General features: G+C 43.0%; 1 protein-coding gene across 1 annotated transcript; it reads left to right on the forward strand.

Moving 5' to 3' along the window:
* Positions 1-6,824: 6,824 nt before the first annotated feature.
* On the forward strand, positions 6,825-19,880 carry LOC124118766 (trace amine-associated receptor 6-like). The gene is made up of 3 exons (XM_046481022.2): positions 6,825-8,187; positions 11,189-11,387; positions 19,227-19,880. The coding sequence occupies exons 1-3, from the start codon at positions 7,345-7,347 to the stop codon at positions 19,475-19,477; spliced, it is 1,293 nt and encodes a 430-aa protein (XP_046336978.1). The 5' UTR covers positions 6,825-7,344; the 3' UTR covers positions 19,478-19,880.
* The last annotated feature ends 1,537 nt before the right edge of the window (positions 19,881-21,417 follow it).

The following is a 21,417-nucleotide window of genomic DNA, read 5'->3' on the forward strand; positions in this document are numbered from 1 at the left end:
AATGAAGCTGCGTTTGCGCGATATTTTTTACTGTTGAGAACGTAGACACACGCGATAATGCCTGTGGATATCTGTTGTGCTTGTCTGCGCTCGTTATACCTCAAACATGTGTTTGTTGTTTAACGCTTCACTGAGCATTATTCCAGCTAAATGACGGCGGTCTGTAAATAATCGATTCAGGACGAGTCAAACCAGTGATTGATATCATGAGCTTCGATCCACGCAATTGGGATACGATGACATGCATTAACCAAGTCAGCGAGCCTGACCACACGATCCCGTTAGTCTCTACTCCAACAAGCATAGTCAGTCGCCTTTCACAGCAAGCTTGGGTTGCTGAAGACCTATTCTAACCGAGATCTTCAAGGGTTAATATTTCAAATGTGAAGCACGGGTTTCACAGGCCTCACCTGTTATCCGACCGCCTCCGTGGTCTAGTGGTAGAGCGTCCGCCCGGAGAGCGGAAGATCCGGGGTTCGATCCCCGGCCGCGTCATACCAAAAGACGTTAAAAGATGGTACTTGTTGATACCCTGTCTGGCGCTAGGCATTTAAGGGCTTAAACAAGGACTGGTCGGCTCGGAGTCAGTATACTGTGTCTGAGTGGGGTATTCGTGTTAAACTGTGGCATGGTATCTCAGTGTGCTAGCGCTATAAATCGGCATCAGCCCTGACTAGTACAAGCAGCCACACACACACGTGCATGCTATATAAGTGCAATAATCTTGGACGCGACGTTAAACCCCATTTCACCTCACCTCACCTCACCTCACCTCACCTGTTATCCCACAGTTGAGATGACTGGCCAGTGATGCAAGGCGCTCAAAACATAGGGGACAGTCGGGTAGCCTAGTGGTTAAAGCGTTCGCTCGTCACTCCGATGACCAGGGTTCAATTCCCGACATGGGTACAATGTGTGAAGCCCATTAAGGGTGTGCCCCGCCGTGATATTGCTGAACTATTTCTAAAAGCGGCGTTAAACCATACTCACTCACTTACTCACTCAAAACATAGTATTAGTTATTAAAACTATGCACATATCTACATTGATTTAGATTCATGTTTGTTTCTTGTTTAAGGCTGCACTCAGCAATATTCAAGCTATATGACGGCGGCCTGTAAATAATCGAGTCTGGACCAGACAAACCAGTGGTCGATATTGTGAGCAACGATCCACGTCGTCGGGGTACGATGACAGCCTTCATCTTATTCCGAGGCTGACCACCCGAATCATTTGGTCTCCTCGGGTTTAAATTCTCACACTCTTAAAATAACGATCTCTTTATCTTTCATTTCTGACATTTCTCGTACATATAGTCGCTTGAGGGCACTTTAGTCCCGGATATTTCGTCTTTTTGAGTAAATAATAACACGATAAATAATAATAATAAATAATAAACATGAAAAGTCAACGCTAGAGAATAACCAGTCTCGGTTATCTGCCGATTCCACTGTGCGCAAAAGGCAAAATAGTGGTGAAATTTATGGGAGCGGGTTAGGTCTTAAAACTTCTCTGTCGACCTGAACTAGCACAAGAGGGGCCCGGTCATACAAACTGGACATCAGAATGCCTTCAATCACTCACTTGACATCATAAATTGAGCTGCACCCCAAAACTCACCCACTCGCGGGGCGGTCGGGTATCCTAATGGTTAAAGCCTTCGATTCCCGACATGGGTACAATGCGTGAAGCCCACTTCGAGTGTCCCCCGCTGTGATATTGCTGCAATATTGCTAAAAGCGGCGTAAAACCATACTAACTCGCCTCAGGACCGTCTCCATGGTGCAGTGGATAGAGCGTCAGCGAGGGGAGAGGAAGGGTAGTGGTTCGATATACAGCCGCGTCATACCAATAGACAAACTGGTACTTGATATCTTTTGCGTTGAGAATAGACAGGGACCCAGTTGAATTGACACCAATTACGTCATAATCTAAGGGGGATAACTCAGGCCTGTTTAGCTCGAAAAACCGAAGGCCTCATAACGGCATATCATTTTCACACTCTTGTGAGCTTCCTACTTTCACTGTGAAAAAAATGAGTGTATATTTTCAAACACAGATACTAACTAATTCTAAAATTGCGTTTCGTTTAGAAAAAGATAGAAAGTGATTTTTGTGTGTACACTTCCCCTTTAACAGAAGATACGTGCGTTCCCCTGCCTGGCGCTCGGCATTGATGGCATAAAACAAGGACAGGTCAGGTATTATAATGTCGGAGTGGGGTATCATGTTAAACAGTAGCATGGTGTATCAGTGTGCTAGCACTATAAAGCCGGCATTCGTCCAGACTAGTACAAGCAGCCACACACACACTGCTATATAAGTGCAATAGTCTTGATAACGACGCTTAAGCGCATTTGACAATCACAAGCTCTTCTTTCGAAATACTTAATGATTGATTTAATTTGTTTAACCTGCTCAGATGCAATATAACCGTCGATATGTAAGTGCTATAATCTTGAACTCGACGTTAAACCCATTTCACCTCACCGCACTCCCTGAAGTACAAGTGTTCTAATATATTTCCACTCACAACGCTCACGTGTTCGAAGAGAACGAACCTATTCTGCTCGTTCAGATGTCACAACGTACCAAACATGGTATCTTATGACGGAATACTGACAAAACGACCCGTTAAGATCTTCAGCATCCCATGCTTGCCGTAAAAGGCGACTATGCATGTCGTAAGAGGCGACTAACGGGATCGGGTGGTCAGGCTCGCTGACTTTGTTGATACATGTCATCGTATCTCAATTGCATGGAACGATGCTCATGATGGCAATCACTGGATTGTCTGGTCCACAATCGATTATTTACAGACCGCCGTCGAAAAGCTGGAATATTGCTGAGTGCGGCGTTAAACAAACAAGAACTGAGAAAACAAGGTAGCATAACAACTTGATAACTAAATGTTATCATAATGCTTCGTTGCCTAGAGAACCCATTGTACTATAGATGGAAGCTGTTCTCAGTGTAAACACGAGTACCGTTCTGCCTTTCTATTTTGAATCCGTAGAAAATACTGTCAATTAACTGAAACGCTTCTGTCTATGAACAAGAGTGAAACGCATTAGGATCACGTGTACATACACACGTCAACCATCAAACAAGGACTCGTGTCCTCATTAGCGTGTTTTATTCCGGCACGTGATGTGACAGAAACGTGTTTAACAGATCGCCTGGTACGACAGAATGACGGACTGATGCATTTATTTCGTTAATGAGGACATATAGCATCTGGCCGTGTGTATGGGCTGCTGGTCGTCTGCTCTATAGGTGTGGTTAAAAGTCGTCTGCTCCATAAAAGTGCTTAAAAGTCGTCTGCTCCACAAGTGTGTTTTAAAGTCAGATATAAGCTCTGTAACTTCCATAGAATAGATTGAAAGTTTTTACGTATGTTAAGCAGTGCGGACAGTAGCTTGTCTGCCTCCAAAAGTGCTTTTTTCATAGAAGTTGTCTGCTTATTTGGGTGCGATGGTCACTCCGACAGTGTTCCTTCAATACTACGTTTTATTTTAATTTTAATCAATGTGAACTGAATTTGTCTGCTCCAAAAGTGTACATATAGAAGTCGTCTGCTTGGAAAGGGATCTGCTTCAATAGTATGAACTGAAGGACGTCTGTTGTCGAATATAATGACTATATTTTGAGCAAACATTGCACTTTAAGTTATTCACGCAATTACTTTGTTTGTTTGTTGTTTAACGCCGCACTCAGCAATATTCCAGCTATATGACGGCGGTCTGTATATAATCGAGTCTGGACCAGACAATCCAGTGATTGACATCATGAGCATCGATTCACGCAATTGAGATCGATGACATGCATCAACCAAGTCAGTGAGCCTGACCACCCGATCCCGATCGTTGCCTCTTACGACAAAAATAGTCGCCTTTTAACGGCATGCATGGGTTGCTGAAGACCTATTCTACCCATTCACGATATTGATCAGTCAGCGTTACACATTCGAGTCAAACACAATCTGGTAAGTCACAAAACCCATCATCACACCTGAACTTCGCCTTTGCCTAAAGACTCAACACCAGGTTTGCTTCCGCTCATCTACTTAGTGGTCATCTGAGTCATCCGCAATTACATGTATATGTGCAGAGTTGCCTCCCTTGGGCACGCCAGAAACCTATCATTGTGGGTTCGAATCCCGGTTCGCCCCGATTATGTTTCTAGGTTTGTCAGCACCATACCCGTGCTCGTGGGTTTCACCGAAGTGGTAAACGTCTGAGACCTGCATCCCTTCGGGCTTTCCCCCCAACATTAAGCTGACACGCCGCGATATAACTGGAATACTGTTAAAAGCGGCGTTAAACTAAACCCACTCACTCACTAATGAGTGAGTGAGTATGATTTTACGCCGGTTTGAGCAATATTCCAGCAATATCACGGCGGGGGACACCACAAATGGTCTTCACACATTGTACCCATGTCGGGAATCGAATCCGGGTCTTCGGCGTGACGAGCGAACGCTTTAACCACGAGGCTACCCGACCGCCCTGGAACTAATGAACAGATCATTGGTTTCATTGATTTGACATGACAGACGCCACTCGGTCTTTCAAGTCTCGAGAACACTCGTATCATTGGCCTTCCTCACTTCCACGGCATGAAGTAGCACAGGCAGCATCCGGACCGGCTCAGATGTCGCTAGTTTTGTCTGCCTGAGTAGCTGGGATTACTGCACGAAACGGGCAAGGGAAGGGGTGGTGTTACTCGTGACAGATATCTGAGGTAGGCTCATTAAGGACAAATCATTCTATTGCACCTGAATGCACGGACGTCAGGAAATAGGACTTCAGGTTATACAGGAAGACGATGACTTGAAGTATATATGGTAGAGCCTTTCATCTGACTAATTACACGGCCCATGTCAGTAGAGGTAAGTGTTATCTGAATTTCATAACCACCACAGACAGATCTTATAAAGCAATATTATAAGAAAGACATTTGTAAAAGCGATCTGAAGATTTATTTATGACATTTTATGTACATTTGCTTGAACAAAGGCTTTTTAGTCGAGGTCATTCTAAAAACTGTATTCATGAGTAAAAAGCAACGATGAGTTTGTAAATATGAAAATTCAAAGAATAATCAGTTGATTATCTGCCGAAATAGAATCCAAGCTTAAAGGTAACCAGTGATGAAAATTATCCAAATGGACCATGTCATAAATTTCTCCAGTCGACCTCAACCAGCTTGATAGAGGCCAGGTCATGCAAGCTTGGTATCGGCAGCATCCAATCGGTTATATTGACTGATCAAATACACTGGAGAGCCTGTTATCCGTTATACAAACCCACCAGATTGTAATTAAACTGATTATTATCCCTGTGTTTACTGTTAGTGGAAGACAAACATCGGTTTGATCGTGAGTTTAGGATTGGTCGTTTTATGTAATATACGCTGAACAACCCATTTATTAGGAGGCATGAATAGTTCAGTTGGGATAATGTGTAGCTAAGTCGTTTATCACTTGGTAATCCCAAATAAATGACGTATTCGGTAATCGTGTGTGTGTGTGTGTGTGTGTGGGGGGGGGGGGGGGGGGGTAGGCTAGTCGTTACAGCGTTCGCTAGTCACGCCGAAAACCCGGTTTCAATTCTCCACCTGGGTACAATGTGTGAAGCCCATTTCTGGTGATAATGCTGGAATATTGCTAAAACCGCCTCGCGTGTATGTTTTCGATGACTTCGCTTGCGGATACGACGATTTTCACAAATTTCATATTTTCTTTGTTTCTGTTGACATCCGCACAAGGGTTGTTATAATGAATCGATTGCGAAGCTCCATCAGCACATTTTGATGACCGTATTGAGTACAGATGCTCAACATATGCCGACCCCTGGCATAATGTTCAAATCAGGGTTGATCTCAACTCACTCACACATAGACATGTAAGCCTAATGGGAACTTTAACCAACGCACGTCCAAGTATAAAACTTGATGTACGGCTTATCGCCGAACTTGAATCAAATTGACATGCCAGAAGGCATTATATATGGCATTGTGTATTTGCCCCTTGAGGGAGACTGCACCCCAGGTCACATTTATCGATTATTATGACGTGGCATTGTAGGGGAAGTGGTCAACAGACACAAAACCACGGAGATCTCTAACCGATCAAGATGAATAGGCGTTAATTCATATTTATCGAGTTGTATGACCAGACAATGTATGGTAAGTAGTCAACGGAAACAATACCACGGAGATCTCTTTGTTTGTTTGTTGTTTAACTCCGCACTCAGCAATATATCAGTTATATCACGTCGGTATGTAAATTATCAGACAATCCAGTGATTGACATCATGAGCATCGATCCACGCAACTGGGATACGATGACATGCATCAACCAAGTCAGCGAGCCTGACCACCCGATCCCGTTAGTGGCCTCTTACGGAGATCTCTATCCGATCAAGATGAACAAGGGTTAATTCAAATTTATCGCCTAGAATGACCTGTAATTCTGCTTACCACAATAAGGGTGAGGAATATCCACCTCGATCATCAATTTTGTTCAGTTAAACGCCTATCGGTTATTTTACGAAATCTAAATTTGCTCAATGTCTTTTTCTAATTCCGTATAGCCTTATCAACAGGAATGTTGATTTTACCTTTGTATATAGATTATGAAACTTTAAAGTTTTTCACCTTACACATAAAATCTGTTTAAGCTCAAACCTGTTACCACCTTGATGGTGGGACAGAGTAGATATAAGTAATGGTGTATATAGCGGCACTGGTGATTGAAGGAAGTAGGTGTCAGTGGTCTACGTTTGATGTTCCAGCTCTGAGGTACGAAAGAAGCCAGGCCAGGCTCTGCGATTGCCCTCTCTGAAGACTCACTGTCGAATGCCACGTAGTCCTATCTCTGTTGTAAACACAGACAGGAAGGGTTCTGTACTATCAATGGATTCCTCTGTCCGCGAGAAACGTGACTAGCTTATGCAACTGCAGGATGAAGATCAGGGGAGATAACTGTTACTTTACTCTGGGATTTCTGTTGTGCTGGGTTTGTGAATCCATAGATGGTAATTGATGGACTTGTGTAACATGGGAAAATCATTATATATACGGCCAGATTGTCCCGCTCGGACATTTCAGGATCGTTTCGAAAGGGACGTGTTTGTTTGTGTTCAGGAAGAAAGGAATTACGTCTCAAATATATTTTTTTCAAATTCTACAGAAGCCATCATTTAATTTTACTGGAATCCTCCAAGGAAGCATTGAAAGACAAACTATCCTGATCCAGAAACACTGTTTATAACGTGTCTCAGTGGATATATCAGGCTTTGTTCAGTGAATTAACTTGATGAATTGTTTTAAGCAAATGTAATGCTTGCCTCCGCCATTATGATCAACAACACAGACCACGAGCACCAGGACTCCAAGATCATGATTTCTAACCATACTAGCACCAACAGCATCGGGGATGAATACCTCAGGCCTCGTGTCGACTTCACGCCTCCTCTCGCCTTCGTCATTTTCTACAACGGCATCGTCATCCCCGTCGCCTACATCGGCAACCTCTTCACGTACATCATCGTCTGCATGATGTCCAAGTACAGAGACAGCGTTCCCGACACCCTCATCGGAGGTCTGGCATTAAACGACGTCCTAACCGCCTTCGTCGTGTTCACCCCCAGCATCATCGCCTCCATCAAAGGCGAGTATTTCAACAGCCGCGTGTTCTGTGAGTTCAGCGCCGCCACCGTCGTCTGGTACATCTACACCACCTTCGCCATCATCGTCCTCATCAACGTAGAACGATGGATTGCAATCACCAAACCATTTGTATACAAACGTATGAACTTCACGCCCATGAAAATCAAAGCCATTATAACTCTTGAAGGGCTGTTCTGTCTTCTACTGGCGTCTATTCCGTTGTTGAAGTATCCTGTTCGACTCAAGGCTGGGTGGTACTGCGCCATTACCGACAGCAAGATGGCGGACGGTTCGCCTGGAGACCTGTACGTCGAAGAAATTGTTTATATCACCGTTATCCTTCTATTCATCGGTATCATTGCCCTGGTCGGATGCAACATCAGCATCGCTTATGAGCTCAATCAGAACAAACTATCACAGCCTGGATCAAAGGAAACAGAGAAGAAGAAGAAGTTTGCGAAGTTGATGGGCGTTGTTGCCTTGCTGTTTCTCGTCACGTGGTTGCCGAATTTGGTAAGTACTGTTCCGTGGGTTGTATGTATAGTCTACTCCGGAATTATCGACTGCCTAGAGACCCCAAAAAGTTGTAATATCCGTAGTATTCATGTCAACAATAAGGTTGATTACAGGGCGGCCGGGGAGACTAGTGGTTAAAACGTTCGCTCGTCACGCCGAAGACCCGGGCTCGATTCCCGACATGGGTACAATGTGTGAAGCCCATTTCTGGTGTACCCGCCGTGATATTGCTGAAATATTGCTATTTTTGTTTTTAAGAAAGCGGCGTAAAACCGCTCACTAAGGTTGGTTACAACTTCTTGGGTGATTATCTGGCGTCCCCAGCCTTGAAAATGCTGGAATATTGCTAAAAGTGGCGTAGACCTCATTCGCTCTCTCATTTTCTGATAATAAATTCATTATCTATCTAAACGAAAGCATTTGGTTTTGTTTAGCTATGTTTAGTTTATTGTTCCGACGAAACACCAAAGCTTAACTGCCATCTCATATTGCTCAAAACTCAGCAACCCCGTGAAGATCCGGGGTAGAATAGGTCTTCAGCAACCCATGCTTGCCGTAAAATGCGACTATGCTTGTCGTAAGAGGCGACAAATGGGATCGGGCGGTCAGGCTCGCTGACTTGGTTGATGCATGTCATCGTATCCCAATTGCTCATGACATCAATCACTGGATTGTCCTGTCCAGACTCGATTATTTACAGATTCAAATAGTTATTTCCCTTTTTTTCGTCGGTAGCAATTTCTGCATGTGTCATTGTGGTATATGTTACAACACATAATCCGTTTTGTCGGTTTGTATTAGTTTTCGTTTACCCTTCCATCTTGTTTTATAATCGCGGAGCCCATGCAACAGTTTAAATTCTGGACATTCCATGTGAGTCCACTGGCTTTATGATGCTATTTATATATGAAAACGGTAATGGCATGTGTTCAAAAGTGATTCCGATCCGATAATACACATGGCCGCTACGGCAGCCATATTGAAAACATCATTTTGAATGTTCACTTCACCGTTTATGAATATATGTATATCATTAAGAGGTTGGATCATCTGTTTGTATTGACAAGAGTGTATGATACGTGTCGGTATTTCTAAAAAGACTAAATAAAACATTCTCAGAAAAATACATATACTGCATTCTCAATATCTCCTCCCGAACCACTATTTTACAGCTAAATGTGTAACTATATTTACGCCCTTAATACATATTGGCCAATTTCGATCAATTTGAAATGGCCGCTTGTTTGTTTTTTGTGTTGTTTTTTTTTATTTTAACATATCTTATTCCCAAGGAAATAATTGGAATAAGTTTTCTTAACTCAAGCAGACCTCTCCCTCTCGTTAATTACATACTATCACAGTTCAAATATGTACAGGGGGCACGGTTGGCCCAGTTGTCTAAGGCGCCGCGATTCGCTGTGCATAGTTGCGTCCCTTGGGCACGCCAGAAACCTATGATTGTTGGTTCCAATCCCGGTTCGCCCCGATTATGTTTCTAGGTTTGTCATCACCATACCCGTGCTCGTGGGTTTCACCGAAGTGGTAAACGTCTGAGACCTGCATCACTTCGGGCTTTCCTCCCACATTAAGCTGACACGCCGTGATATAACTGGAATACTGTTAAAAGCGGCGTTAAAACCCAACTCACTCCAATATGTACAAAAGACGGAGGACAGCTAAGAAACGAACTTTTACATTTACTTAAATCTATTCTAAATAAGTCATAATTTAACTGAGAGCATGAAGTCGCGTAATATTGTTAGCAATATAGTGTACTTTCTTAAATCTGGCGATAAATAAGAAGGTTAAAAATGACTGGGTACTTGCACGTTTTGTTTGTCACATTCATGTGTGGCTACAAAGGTCGTTGTGATATGAACTGCGTCTGTTTAGAAAAATAACCCAAGGGAATAGTCATTTAAAAGTTTGTAATTCCGTTTCGATTGCAGACATGTTCTAAGATTAGGTATGCAATACATCATCGGTATTTGACGGCATCCAATCAAACAAGCATGCAACGTGGGAATCGGTTCCTCCCATCATATGGTGCCTGTGTTGTGAGACCATGTCGCTTCTCTCTATGGCATTTTGTGTGGAAGTGTCAATTACACTGCCACGTAGCATCACACTACGTTCGGGGACTAAACTGCCTCGCGTGTAAAGTCGGTAGTAACCCTGCAAGTACCATGTTGCGTGCTTTGAAGCCGTGAATCCATTTTTAAAGACAACCACTTTAGATTTGTCCAAATTGACCACAAATTCGTTTTTGTTGTGTCCAACAAATGAATTACAGCATCAGCAAACAAAAGTAAAAAAGTTGCGCTAACTCCGGATGTAGTTGGATACCTGGATAACAAGATAATTCTGAAATATTGTTCGAAGCGGCGTTAAACCTCACGAACTGCCGAGCAAAAGTGACTGAGTGAGTAAGAGAGTTGGGTTTAACGCCGCTTTTAACAGTATTCCAGTTATATCGCGGCGTGTCAGCTTAATGTGGGAGGAAAGCCCGAAGTGATACAGGTCTCGGACGTTTACAACTTCGGTGAAACCCACGAGCACGGGTATGGTGCTGACAAACCTAGAAACATAATCGGGGCGAACCGGGATTCGAACCCACAATCATAGGTTTCTGGCGTGCCCAAGGGGCGCAACTCTGCACAGCGAATCGCGGCGCCTTAGACGTCTGGGCCACCCGTGCCCCCGCCGAGCAAAAGAACGCATACACCCGTGTTTGATGGTGGAAAACATGAAACAAACGATAAACTGTCATATGATTGTGATGTACTTGATACGGGCATCATACTGTGTTTCTGTTCTGACTGTTTTCAGCCTAGAACGTTTAAATAACGTTGGCATTTCTTTGGTTAAATCCAATTTACAAGTGTATACTTTCTTTTGCCCGGCAGTTTAAATTAGGATTGCGTAAACCCCTTCGGTTAATTTCTGTTTCAGGTATTGATATTGTTGTTTCCATACCATTCCATCCTTTCTTTTTCAGTTCGCAAACGTGGCCTGTTTGAATGGAGTTGGTAAGTGTGAGGAGCTTGAGTTTTGGGCGATGCGTATAGTCAACATGGGCGTCGCTGTCAACCCGATAGTGTACGGAGTTATGAAGAGAACTTACAGAAGAGGTTACATCTACCTTCTACACATGACCATACACTACATGACGTGCACGCTTATCCCAAAACCAAAATGTAAGTACTACGATCCTGAGAAGAAGTTAGTGAGTGAAACGGATACATTTGGTAACAGTTTGTGGCGATAGTGAGTGATTGTTGTTTAAACGCCTCACCCAACAATATTCCTCCTATATGACGGCGGTTATGTAAAGTATCGAATCTGGGTGAAATAAACAAGTGGTTGTTATTATGAACAATGAAACACAATCAACCAAGTTACCAAACCGGACTACCCTTCCAAGCTTCATGTTGCGTACAGGGGTGGTGGGGTAGCCTAGTGGTTAAAGCGTTCGCTCGTTTGTTTGTTGTTTAACGCCACACTCATCAATATCCCAGTTAAATGACGGCGGTCTGAAAATAATCGAGTCTGGACCAGACAATCCAGTGATTGATATCATGAGCATCGATCCACGCAATTGCACGTATCAACCAAGTCAGCGAGCCTGACCACCCGATCCCGTTAGTCGCCTCTTACAAGCTCAGTCGCCTCTTACGACAAGCATAGTCGCTTTTTACAGCACGTATGGGTTGCTGAAGACCTATTCTAGCCCGGATCTTCGCTCGTTATGCCGAAGATCCGGGTTCGATTCCCCACATGGGTACGCCATCTGAAGCCCATTTCTGGTGTACCCCGACGGGATATTGTTGGAATATTGCTAAAAGCGGCGTAAAACCATACTCACAAATACACTTTTGCGTCCAGCTTAGGGTGATGGGGACAAATTCTATCCCAGAATCCCCACTGGGCAGAGAGACGGGTGAATAATAATAACAAAGCCTAAAGGTTGTCATCGAGCATTCATTCTAAGCGCTGGTTAATCCTAAAACGAGTGAGTGAGTTGGGTTTAACGCCGCTTTTAACAGTATTCCAGTTATATCACGGCGTGTCAGCTTAATGTTGGAGGAAAGCACGGAGTGATGCAGGTAACAGACGTTTACCACTTCGGTGAAACCAACGAGCACGGGTATGGTGCCGACAAACCTAGAAACATAATCGGGGTGAACCGCACACAATCATAGGTTTCTGGCGTGTCCAGGGGACGCAACTCTGCACAGCGAATCGTGGCGCCTAAGACGACTGGGCCACCCGTGCCCCGAATCCCCAAACGAAGCTTACATGATCGTGCTATGTTTTCGTCACACAGTTTCTACAAATCAACCCTAACTAAGGCCCCCTCGAAAACATGGAAACGGCAGCACTAAAACACAGAGACCAATCTTTACACAACCACCGTAAACTGGTAAAGTTCACGTGAATATGTCCATTATTGAGGTTGGTTTATCGATCACCGATGTCCAAAAATGGTGGCTCGCGTGCACGGACTGGCACAGCCACCTGTCATACAACTGTAATGTACAAGCAGTACACGTGTCTACCTAGCACGTGCTGGCACACTAATCTGTCAATCAAACCCCTGGTATTTCATTGTTGGGGGATACCACACGATCGATTAGTGTCTATCATTTACAAGTTGGCGTTCGAAAGCAAGGCAAACAGCCAATTTCACGGAGACCAGTTTTTGTTTAATCCTTTTGTACAGCTGATAAAATGGGGGGGGGGGGGGGGGGGGGGGGGGTATAGAAAGGAGGTGCATTTTCATGAGTTCTGATAAAGTAATAGTCTTGTTTACCATGACCTTTTTCAAAACTGATTGTGGGCGATTTATTTTTGTTTTGTTTCATTTTTTGTTCATAAATGGTTTATATTTCGGGGAGGCCCTCGTATCTAAGGCACCACAATTCGTCGTACACAGTTGCGTCCCTTAGGTGTGCCAGGAACCTGTGATCGTGGGTTCGAATCCCAGTTCGCACTGTTTATGCAGCAACCCATTCTTGCCGTACAAGGCGACTATGCTTGTCGTAAGAGGCGACTAACGGAATCGGGTGGTCAGGCTCGCTGACTTGGTTGATGCATGTCATCATATCTCACTTGCGTGGATCGATGCTCATGATGTCAATCACTGGATTGTCTGGTCCAGACTTGATAATTTACAGACCGCCGACATATAGCTGTAATATTGCTGAGTGCGGCGTTAAACAACAAACAAACAAACACTGTTTATGTTTCTTGGTTTGTCAGCACCATACCCGTGCCCGTGGGTTTCACGAAAGTGGTAAGCGTCTAGGACCTGCATCACTTAGGACTATGCTTCCAAGTTGAACTTAAACTGACACACCGTGATATGACTGAAATTCTTTTAAAGAAGCATTAACCTAACTCACTTATTCGCCGGGTAGGGGGCACGGGTGGCACCAGTCGTCTAAGACGCCGCGATTCGCTGTGCAGAGTTGCGTCCCTTGGGCACGCCAGAAACCTGTGATTGTGGGTTCGAATCATGGTTCGCCCCGATTATGTTTCTAGTTTTTGTCATCACCATACCCGTGCTCGTGGGTTTCACTTCGGGCTTTCCTCCCACATAAAGCTGACACGCCGTGATAAAACTGAAATAATGTTAAAAGCGGCGTTAAACCCAACTCACTCACTCACTACTCGCCTGGTAATCTTTCCCAGAAGCCTCCTGATAGTAAGTATTCAAATCTATGAAAGTAAACTTTATTCTAAGTTCCGGATGAAGGGGCGGATCTAGGATCTGACACATTATTAATGGTATGGCGTGTGCAAAAAGTCGAAATAAATAGCAGTTGCGAAATTTGAGTTGTCAAGGTCGGAAAAATTAGGTGCGGGCATTTCATGAGAAATAAAAATGTTATTTGTTCAAATCTAAAATACAAGTGCAAATTTTTCAAATAATAGGCGAACAATGTTGGTGCGGTAGTCGTTTTAAGTCTGTGAATATATTTTTCTGGTGTCGCACTGGTCATCTATATGAAAACTTGTTAATGTTTAATAATTTTCTAAACGTCGTTTTTTGTGTAAGTGAGTGAGTGAGTGAGTGAGTGTGTGTGTGTGTGTGTGTGTGTGTGTGTGTGTGTGTGTGTGTGTGTGTGTGTGTGTTTCTCTGTGTGTAAGAGTTGTGTGTCTGTCTGTCTGTGTGTGTATATCCGTGCGTGCGTGCGTGCGTGCGTGCGTGCGTTCGTGCGCGCGTGTCTGTGTCATTTGATCACGTGCAGTACATTAATATCCAAATGCGCATACTGTTATGCGTACATTCCGTTCTGATTGGTGTGTACTTCAAGTAAGACCGAGAGTATTCGTAACAATGCACTATCGGGATGTGGACGTTATCCAATCTCGTCCAAATCAGATCTTTTCTTTTACACCGATTGGATTCCTCCTTGTATCAAGATCTAGGGAGACCTTTATGTTTATAAGATTAGACAGAAGATAATATGTTCAAAGGTCACGTCAGATGGCACTTGTTTATGTGAGGGTTATGATGTTTATCTGTGAGTTATGATGTATTTGGAACAGAGGGAAGCTTCTGCGGGAACGGATGTTGGAATTCGTGGTAGATGGGAAAGAGATTGAAAATTGTTGGTGTTCTTTGTGCGAACTCAGCTCGCAGACTGACTAACTGACTGCGAGCGAAGTTCACAAAGAACATCAACAATTTAAATCATTATTTTACCGTTTTTTGTCAAATGGTCATATTAATATTTCATGTCATATTCCCATAATCAGAGACCATATCGGTATGTGGTCTCTGACATAATATATAGAGTATATTCCATGTATCTCGCGAAATGTAAATTCTCCGGGCTACCAAACACACAGGAACGGTGTTTTCCAAATTCTGAAAATTCTGCATCATACATATACATATGATTATACACATTCAACTTAAATCTAAAATATTCTTGAAAACAAAGAGACCGCTGTTGGAAGCGAAAGAATACACGCTGGTCAAGTAACAAAAATGGCGCTTTGCGAAACGAACAGTTTCGACTGACGAGTTAAATGAGAATTTTTCATTTCATAACGAAATATTTTCAAGAGAATAACAAAAGGCATGAAGCGATACTAATTCCATAAATGACCATCTGTCATTATTTTGCCTTGTCAATGTGGAACTAACGTAAATGGAAGTCAATAGTTGGTGTACGGGACAGACACTTACGATAAAGGGAGACAATTTGAGGGGAGGTAACTCTTGTATGACTATGGTTCAGTCAAAGTATAATATTCACAGCTGTAAAATATCAAGGGTTGTGCTCACTGCAGTTAAATATCAACTGTTATGTTCACTTCATTGAAAATCTCCCTTTTCTCGACTTCGGAAAACTCAGTCTTTCACACTGAAGTACATAATAAAAAGCTTTACGCTCTTCCCAGGAGTGACGTTGTTATTTTGGCCGGAAATAACATCATGTCAGGTTCTTAGTGCATAAACGTTAAATAAAGTGCATGACTCACTGCCATTCGTAACCACTCGCCCCTTTCCGTGACCTGCAAGAAGACTCGTCCCCCTGTCGATGAATGTTATGTGCGAAAATACGACAAACCAATCAGAATGCGCGTATGATTTCAAGTTCTTCGTCAAAGAACCCTCAGAATAATTTTTGATTTCACATGTGTCTTGCATCTAAAAATATACCCAAGACACAGTGAAATGTGTTCAGTATAATTCCGCTTGTCCCGATGTGCTTTAAACTGCATCTGAAATATTTATAATATGTCGGGAAATATATGTGAACTATTACGCAACGAGTTGACAATTGTTTTAGGTATGCCCGTTTGCGCTGAGACGGAACCCGGTCGTAAAAATGGCCACGAGAGGGGCACGAGTCGCTATTCGATTTGTCCCGGAATAACACGAGTTGGTCACGAATGCCCTATGGCCCTAGTGCATGTCCTTGTTGTGTGTTGTGATGCATTGTAGATTGATTACGCTTTCATTGAATATATACACACAATCACTGATTGTTCATTATAGTGTGTGTACGCTCTATGGAGAGAAGCACGAACTTGACAGCATTACTGTCGCCTCGTGGAAAACAGCATGTGCGTGGGTTTCCCAATATCGCCGCCATTCCATTAATCACATAATGGCCGTAGATCAAAGTAATCATTAAGCAATGCAGGTCTAAGTGCCTTTTTATATGATAGCGGTTATAAAACACTGGGCCTGCATGTTAGATAACGGTAAATGTTGTCAATGTACCAGTTATGAATACGCGTGTCAATTACCCAGCTGTCATATAGGCGAGTATGTTAAATGATCTATATCACCATCCTACTTCTTGATCTGGAGAACTAGCTGTATGAGAAACCCTAGCTGCATCTATTTTAATAATATATAAAAGAAAACAAAACGCATTCCTCGTATCTCAATCACGTCATTTATGGACTTTGAAAGTTTTTCGGCATTCATCTGCCATATGTGATGTGATCTATTTATCTATTTATCTATTTATCTATTTATTTGTATTTAGCTATTATTACTGCGATGCCATATCTAGTGGCGTGTATATATTGTATAATTAGCAATATATTTTAATGATTGTATGTTTATGCAACGTGTGTCTTATAAGCCTGTACACCTAACGCCTACTGAGTGTACAACACGTGACATCATCATCATCATCATCATCAATTATTATTTTATTTTGTTGTTGCGGGTACCCACGTGTGGCCCAGGAGTGTACACTCTGTCTCAGCCTCTGAACCATATTATATTCCCTTCCGCCCAGCCCGTACTGTAATGCTGTAACGGGTTCCGAATCTCCAATCCCATCGGGTCTCCTCCTCTTAAATGTAGTTGTTTGTGTCTATCAAAATTATGTATTTCCAGAGACTAGGCGTTAGTCTATGGCGTGTTAGCCTTGAGTCGTTGCGTGAGGGGTCGGATCCAAGATTTAACCCGATTGTAATCCTTGCTCTCTCAGTTCCGTCCCGTAGTCGTGTGTTTCTCCAAGGCAGTAGACGCCTACGATCTGCTCACTTATCTAATCGGGGCACGGGTGGCCCAGTCGTCCAAGGCGCCACGATTCACAGTGCAGAGTTGCCTCCCTTGGGCACGCCAGAAACCTATGATTGTGGGTTCGAATCCCGGTTCGCCCCGATTATGTTTCTAGGTTTGTCAGCATCATACCTGTGGTCGTTGGTTTCACCGAAGTGGTAAACGTCTGAGACCTGCATCACTTCGGGCTTTCCGCCCACATTAAGCTGACACGCCGTGGTATAACTGGAATACTGTTAAACGGCGTTAAACCCAACGCCCTCACTTATCTTATCACCGTAGAACTGTGAGGAACTTACTTAACATTTGCGCCATAGTCCACCTTAATAATTCAAGGAGATGGTGCCCTAAGTTGGACAACTTGTTCCTAATCCTTTACCATTTGTGAATGAAAAATGTTAAACTTTAACCTAAACCTTATATTTAATAATTACAGAATGAAACATACATGTACACTGCAACCAAACCATTAAGCTGTTCCAGGCTTCATCCCTGCCCTTCATCCTCTGTCATCGGTTGTCAACATGTTTGTTGATTTTTTTTGTTAATTTCTGTTTGCGTCATTCTTAACTAAACATCCATAGTCTGCTCAGTTGGTTAATAAAGGTACTAAAGGCAAAGTAAACCTTTGTCTTCGTTGAAACTACACACTCCTTAATGGCACTTACAGATATTCTATTGTGCCGAACGCTGCTAGAACAAACAGAAATAAAGTGCATTAGGGACACGTGTACCAAATATACACACGTTGCCAATTGACAACGGTGGCACAGTTTCCATTGATCGCTTATCCCCCTCATGACTCGTTAGACTTTCTATGAGGCACAATAATCAAGAGAAAACCTGACTGATAGACTCAATTCAACCGAATGGTTTGTAAACCGTAGTTAAGTACTACTCGCAGCTGTACCGGTTGATCAAACACCAGTGCGTGACGGTCACGTGTTTGTGGAGTTGTGTAACGGTGAAGTTGCGTAAGGTAAAAAATAGTAAAGAAAACATAGTCAATTAGTAGAATTAAGTTAAAAATGAGTTGAATTATGTGTCATGATACGTGTAGAAACACCTAATGTATTTCGAAAACAAAAACATGGGTTTTGAGCAAAGTAAATTGTTTGCCTAGTACAGTTTAAAATTTGAATATTCGATTGAGTTTTTAAAAACAATTATTCCTTAGTGTGTACCCATGAAAACATCATGTTGAATTTTGTAAATACCTTTGAACGAGAGTGGCCACAGCGCGAAGAGTTCCTGGTCAAATTAGTTTCGAGAATTAATATGGGACGTGTTTCTTTTACTGTGGATATGTTTGTTTCCTTTTACCTTACTAGGGGCGGTCGGATAGCCTAGTGGTTAAAGCGTTCGCTCGTCACGCCGAAGACCCGGGTTCGATTCCCGATATGGGTACAATGTGTGAAGCCCATTTCTGGTGTACCCGTGAAGATCCGGGGTAGAATAGACCTTCAGCAACCCATGCTTGCCGTAAAAGGGGACTATGCTTGTCGTAAAAGGCGACTAACGGAATCGGGAGGTCAGGCTCGCTGACTTGGTTGATGCATGTCATCGATCCCAATTGCGTGGATCGATGCTCATGACATTAATCACTGGATTGTCTGGTCCAGACTCGATTATTTACAGACCGCCGTCATATAGCTGGAATATTGCTGAGTGCGGCGTTAAACAACAAACCAACCAACCAACCTATTTCTGGTGTCCCCCGCCGTGATATTGCTGGAATATTGCTAAAAGCGGCGTAAAACCATACTCACTCACTCACTCAATTTTACCTTACATGTTGAATGCTTATGGCGGCTTTGATGTCCAAGTGTTAGCCTGATCGCTGAATTGGGATATATCAATCACAGATTTCTTTTCCAGACTTGATAATTTACAGACAGCCGTTATATAGATGGAATATTGCTAAGTGCAGCGTTAAACGACAAACACTCACTCACCCCAACTCTCTTGTCATATATCTTGATTTGTTTTTCAGATGGGCGTGAAGTCTTCGACCTGCGGGACTCAATGAAGGTCTGTCGTAGCCTGGCTCCCTTAAAGATGAGATCTGGTACCATGGATTGCAAAGTCAAGTCAATTTCTGTCGTCCCCGAAGGAAAGCAACGTTCTGTTGTGCTGTGTGACGAACAGCCAATGTCGAGTGTACGTACTGTGACAGAGCCGCCAGTTGGGTCTTATCTGCCTAACACTGTGGAGGCCAGTGACTCAGGCGATTTCGTTGCATAAAGACATGCCGAGTATCATTCGCCACCACTCGCATCTTTCCGTATCCCACCAGAAGGTATTCGGTTTGTTCCGGAATGGGAAAAGTTTGTCATGAATCATTTACTGCTGTAACCCGGAATCCACCGTGTTATGACGGAATCAACCGAGGCAATCCGAGTAACATTATGGCTTGGACTCTGCGGGTTTCTGGAAAGTGTTTTCAGCTGTGGTGAATTACGAATGACTAAGGAAACAACATGTGAGGGTGGTATGGTATACTTTAAAAATCGAAAAATATGGCCAGAACACGTGCAGTTTTCTGCCATACTGACATATCAGCAGGTCTGACCAAAGATATGGTCACTGGTCTGACATACTATCCCACCTTGATATCATTTTCTCACAATTGTTAATAAAAATGACAAATGTTCTCTCAAAATTGACATTCTCTCACGCCAGACAAACGTTCTCTCAAAACCGGCATACTCCCAGACCAACAAACATTCTCACACTCTTAACAAACGTTATCTCAACCGACAAACACTCTCACGCCGAAAAACATTCTCTCACGATTTACAATAGCTCTAACACCATATCCGAAAAACATTCTCGCACACCTAACATATATTCTCTCACATCCGACAAAGATTATTTCACCCCTGACAAACATTCTCTCACACAGACAAACATCCTCTCCCAATCTACAAACATTCTGTCACACCAACAAACATTCTATCACACCCGTCAATCATTCTCTCACACAGACAAACATTCTCTCTCAATCTACAAACATTCTGTCACACCAACAAACATTCTATCACACCCGTCAAACATTCTCTCACACAAACATTCTCTCACAAACTACAAAAATTCTGTCACACGAACAAACTTTCTCACACCCGACAAACATTCTATCACAATCGCCAAACATTCTCTCACAATCTATAAACATTCTGTCACACAAACAAACATTCATCACCCTCGACAAATATTCTCCCATGATCTACAAACACTCTCACACCCGTCAAAGGTTCTCTCACAACCAACAAACATTCTCTCACAACCCACAAACATTCTCTCACACCCGACATACTCTCACACCGACAAACATTATCTCACTCTAGAGAAACATGTTCTCACACCAGACAAACATGTTCTCACACCAGACAAACATGTTCTCACACCAGACAAACATGTTCTCACACCAGACAAACATTCCCCCTCACATCTGACAAACATTGTCTCAAACTAGACATTCTATCACACTAGACAAACGTTCCCTCACGTCCCACAAACTTTTTCAGACACCTGACAAACATTCTCTTACGCCCCACAAACATTCTCAAACACCAACATTCTTCTTACATCTGACAAACATTCTCTCAAACTAGCCATTCTCTCACACTAGACAAACATTCCCTCACGTCCCACAAACATTTTCTGACATCTGACAAACATTCTCCCACGCCCCACAAACATTCTCCAACAACAGCATTCTTCTTACATCTGACAAACATTCTCTCAAACTAAACATTCTCTCACACCGTCAAACATCCTCTTTCAGTGATAAACATTCTCTGACACCTGACAAACATTCTCTGACACTGACAATTATTCTCCCAGAGCAACAAACATTCTCACACCAGACAAACATTTTCTCGCCCCTGACAAACCCTGTGTTGTGTATGCAAAAGGTTGTCCAAGTTGGTACACCCAAGTGTTGTGTACTTGGATTTAAATGCCGCACTAGTCCAGCTATAATATTTATCTGTCAATAATCGAGTCTGGGCCAGTGATTAAAACCATAAGCGCCGATCCGAACAATTGGGATACGATGACGTGCATCAACCAGGTCAACGAGCCTGACTACCCGATCCCGTTAGTCGCCTCAGAGTGAGTGAGTATGGTTTTACGCCGCTTTTAGCAATATTCCAGCAATATCACGGCGGGGGACACCACAA

This window comes from Haliotis rufescens, unplaced genomic scaffold (genome assembly GCF_023055435.1).
Source record: "Haliotis rufescens isolate VD_foot unplaced genomic scaffold, xgHalRufe1.0.p SCAF_17, whole genome shotgun sequence".
In the NCBI taxonomy this organism is placed as follows: domain Eukaryota; kingdom Metazoa; phylum Mollusca; class Gastropoda; order Lepetellida; family Haliotidae; genus Haliotis; species Haliotis rufescens.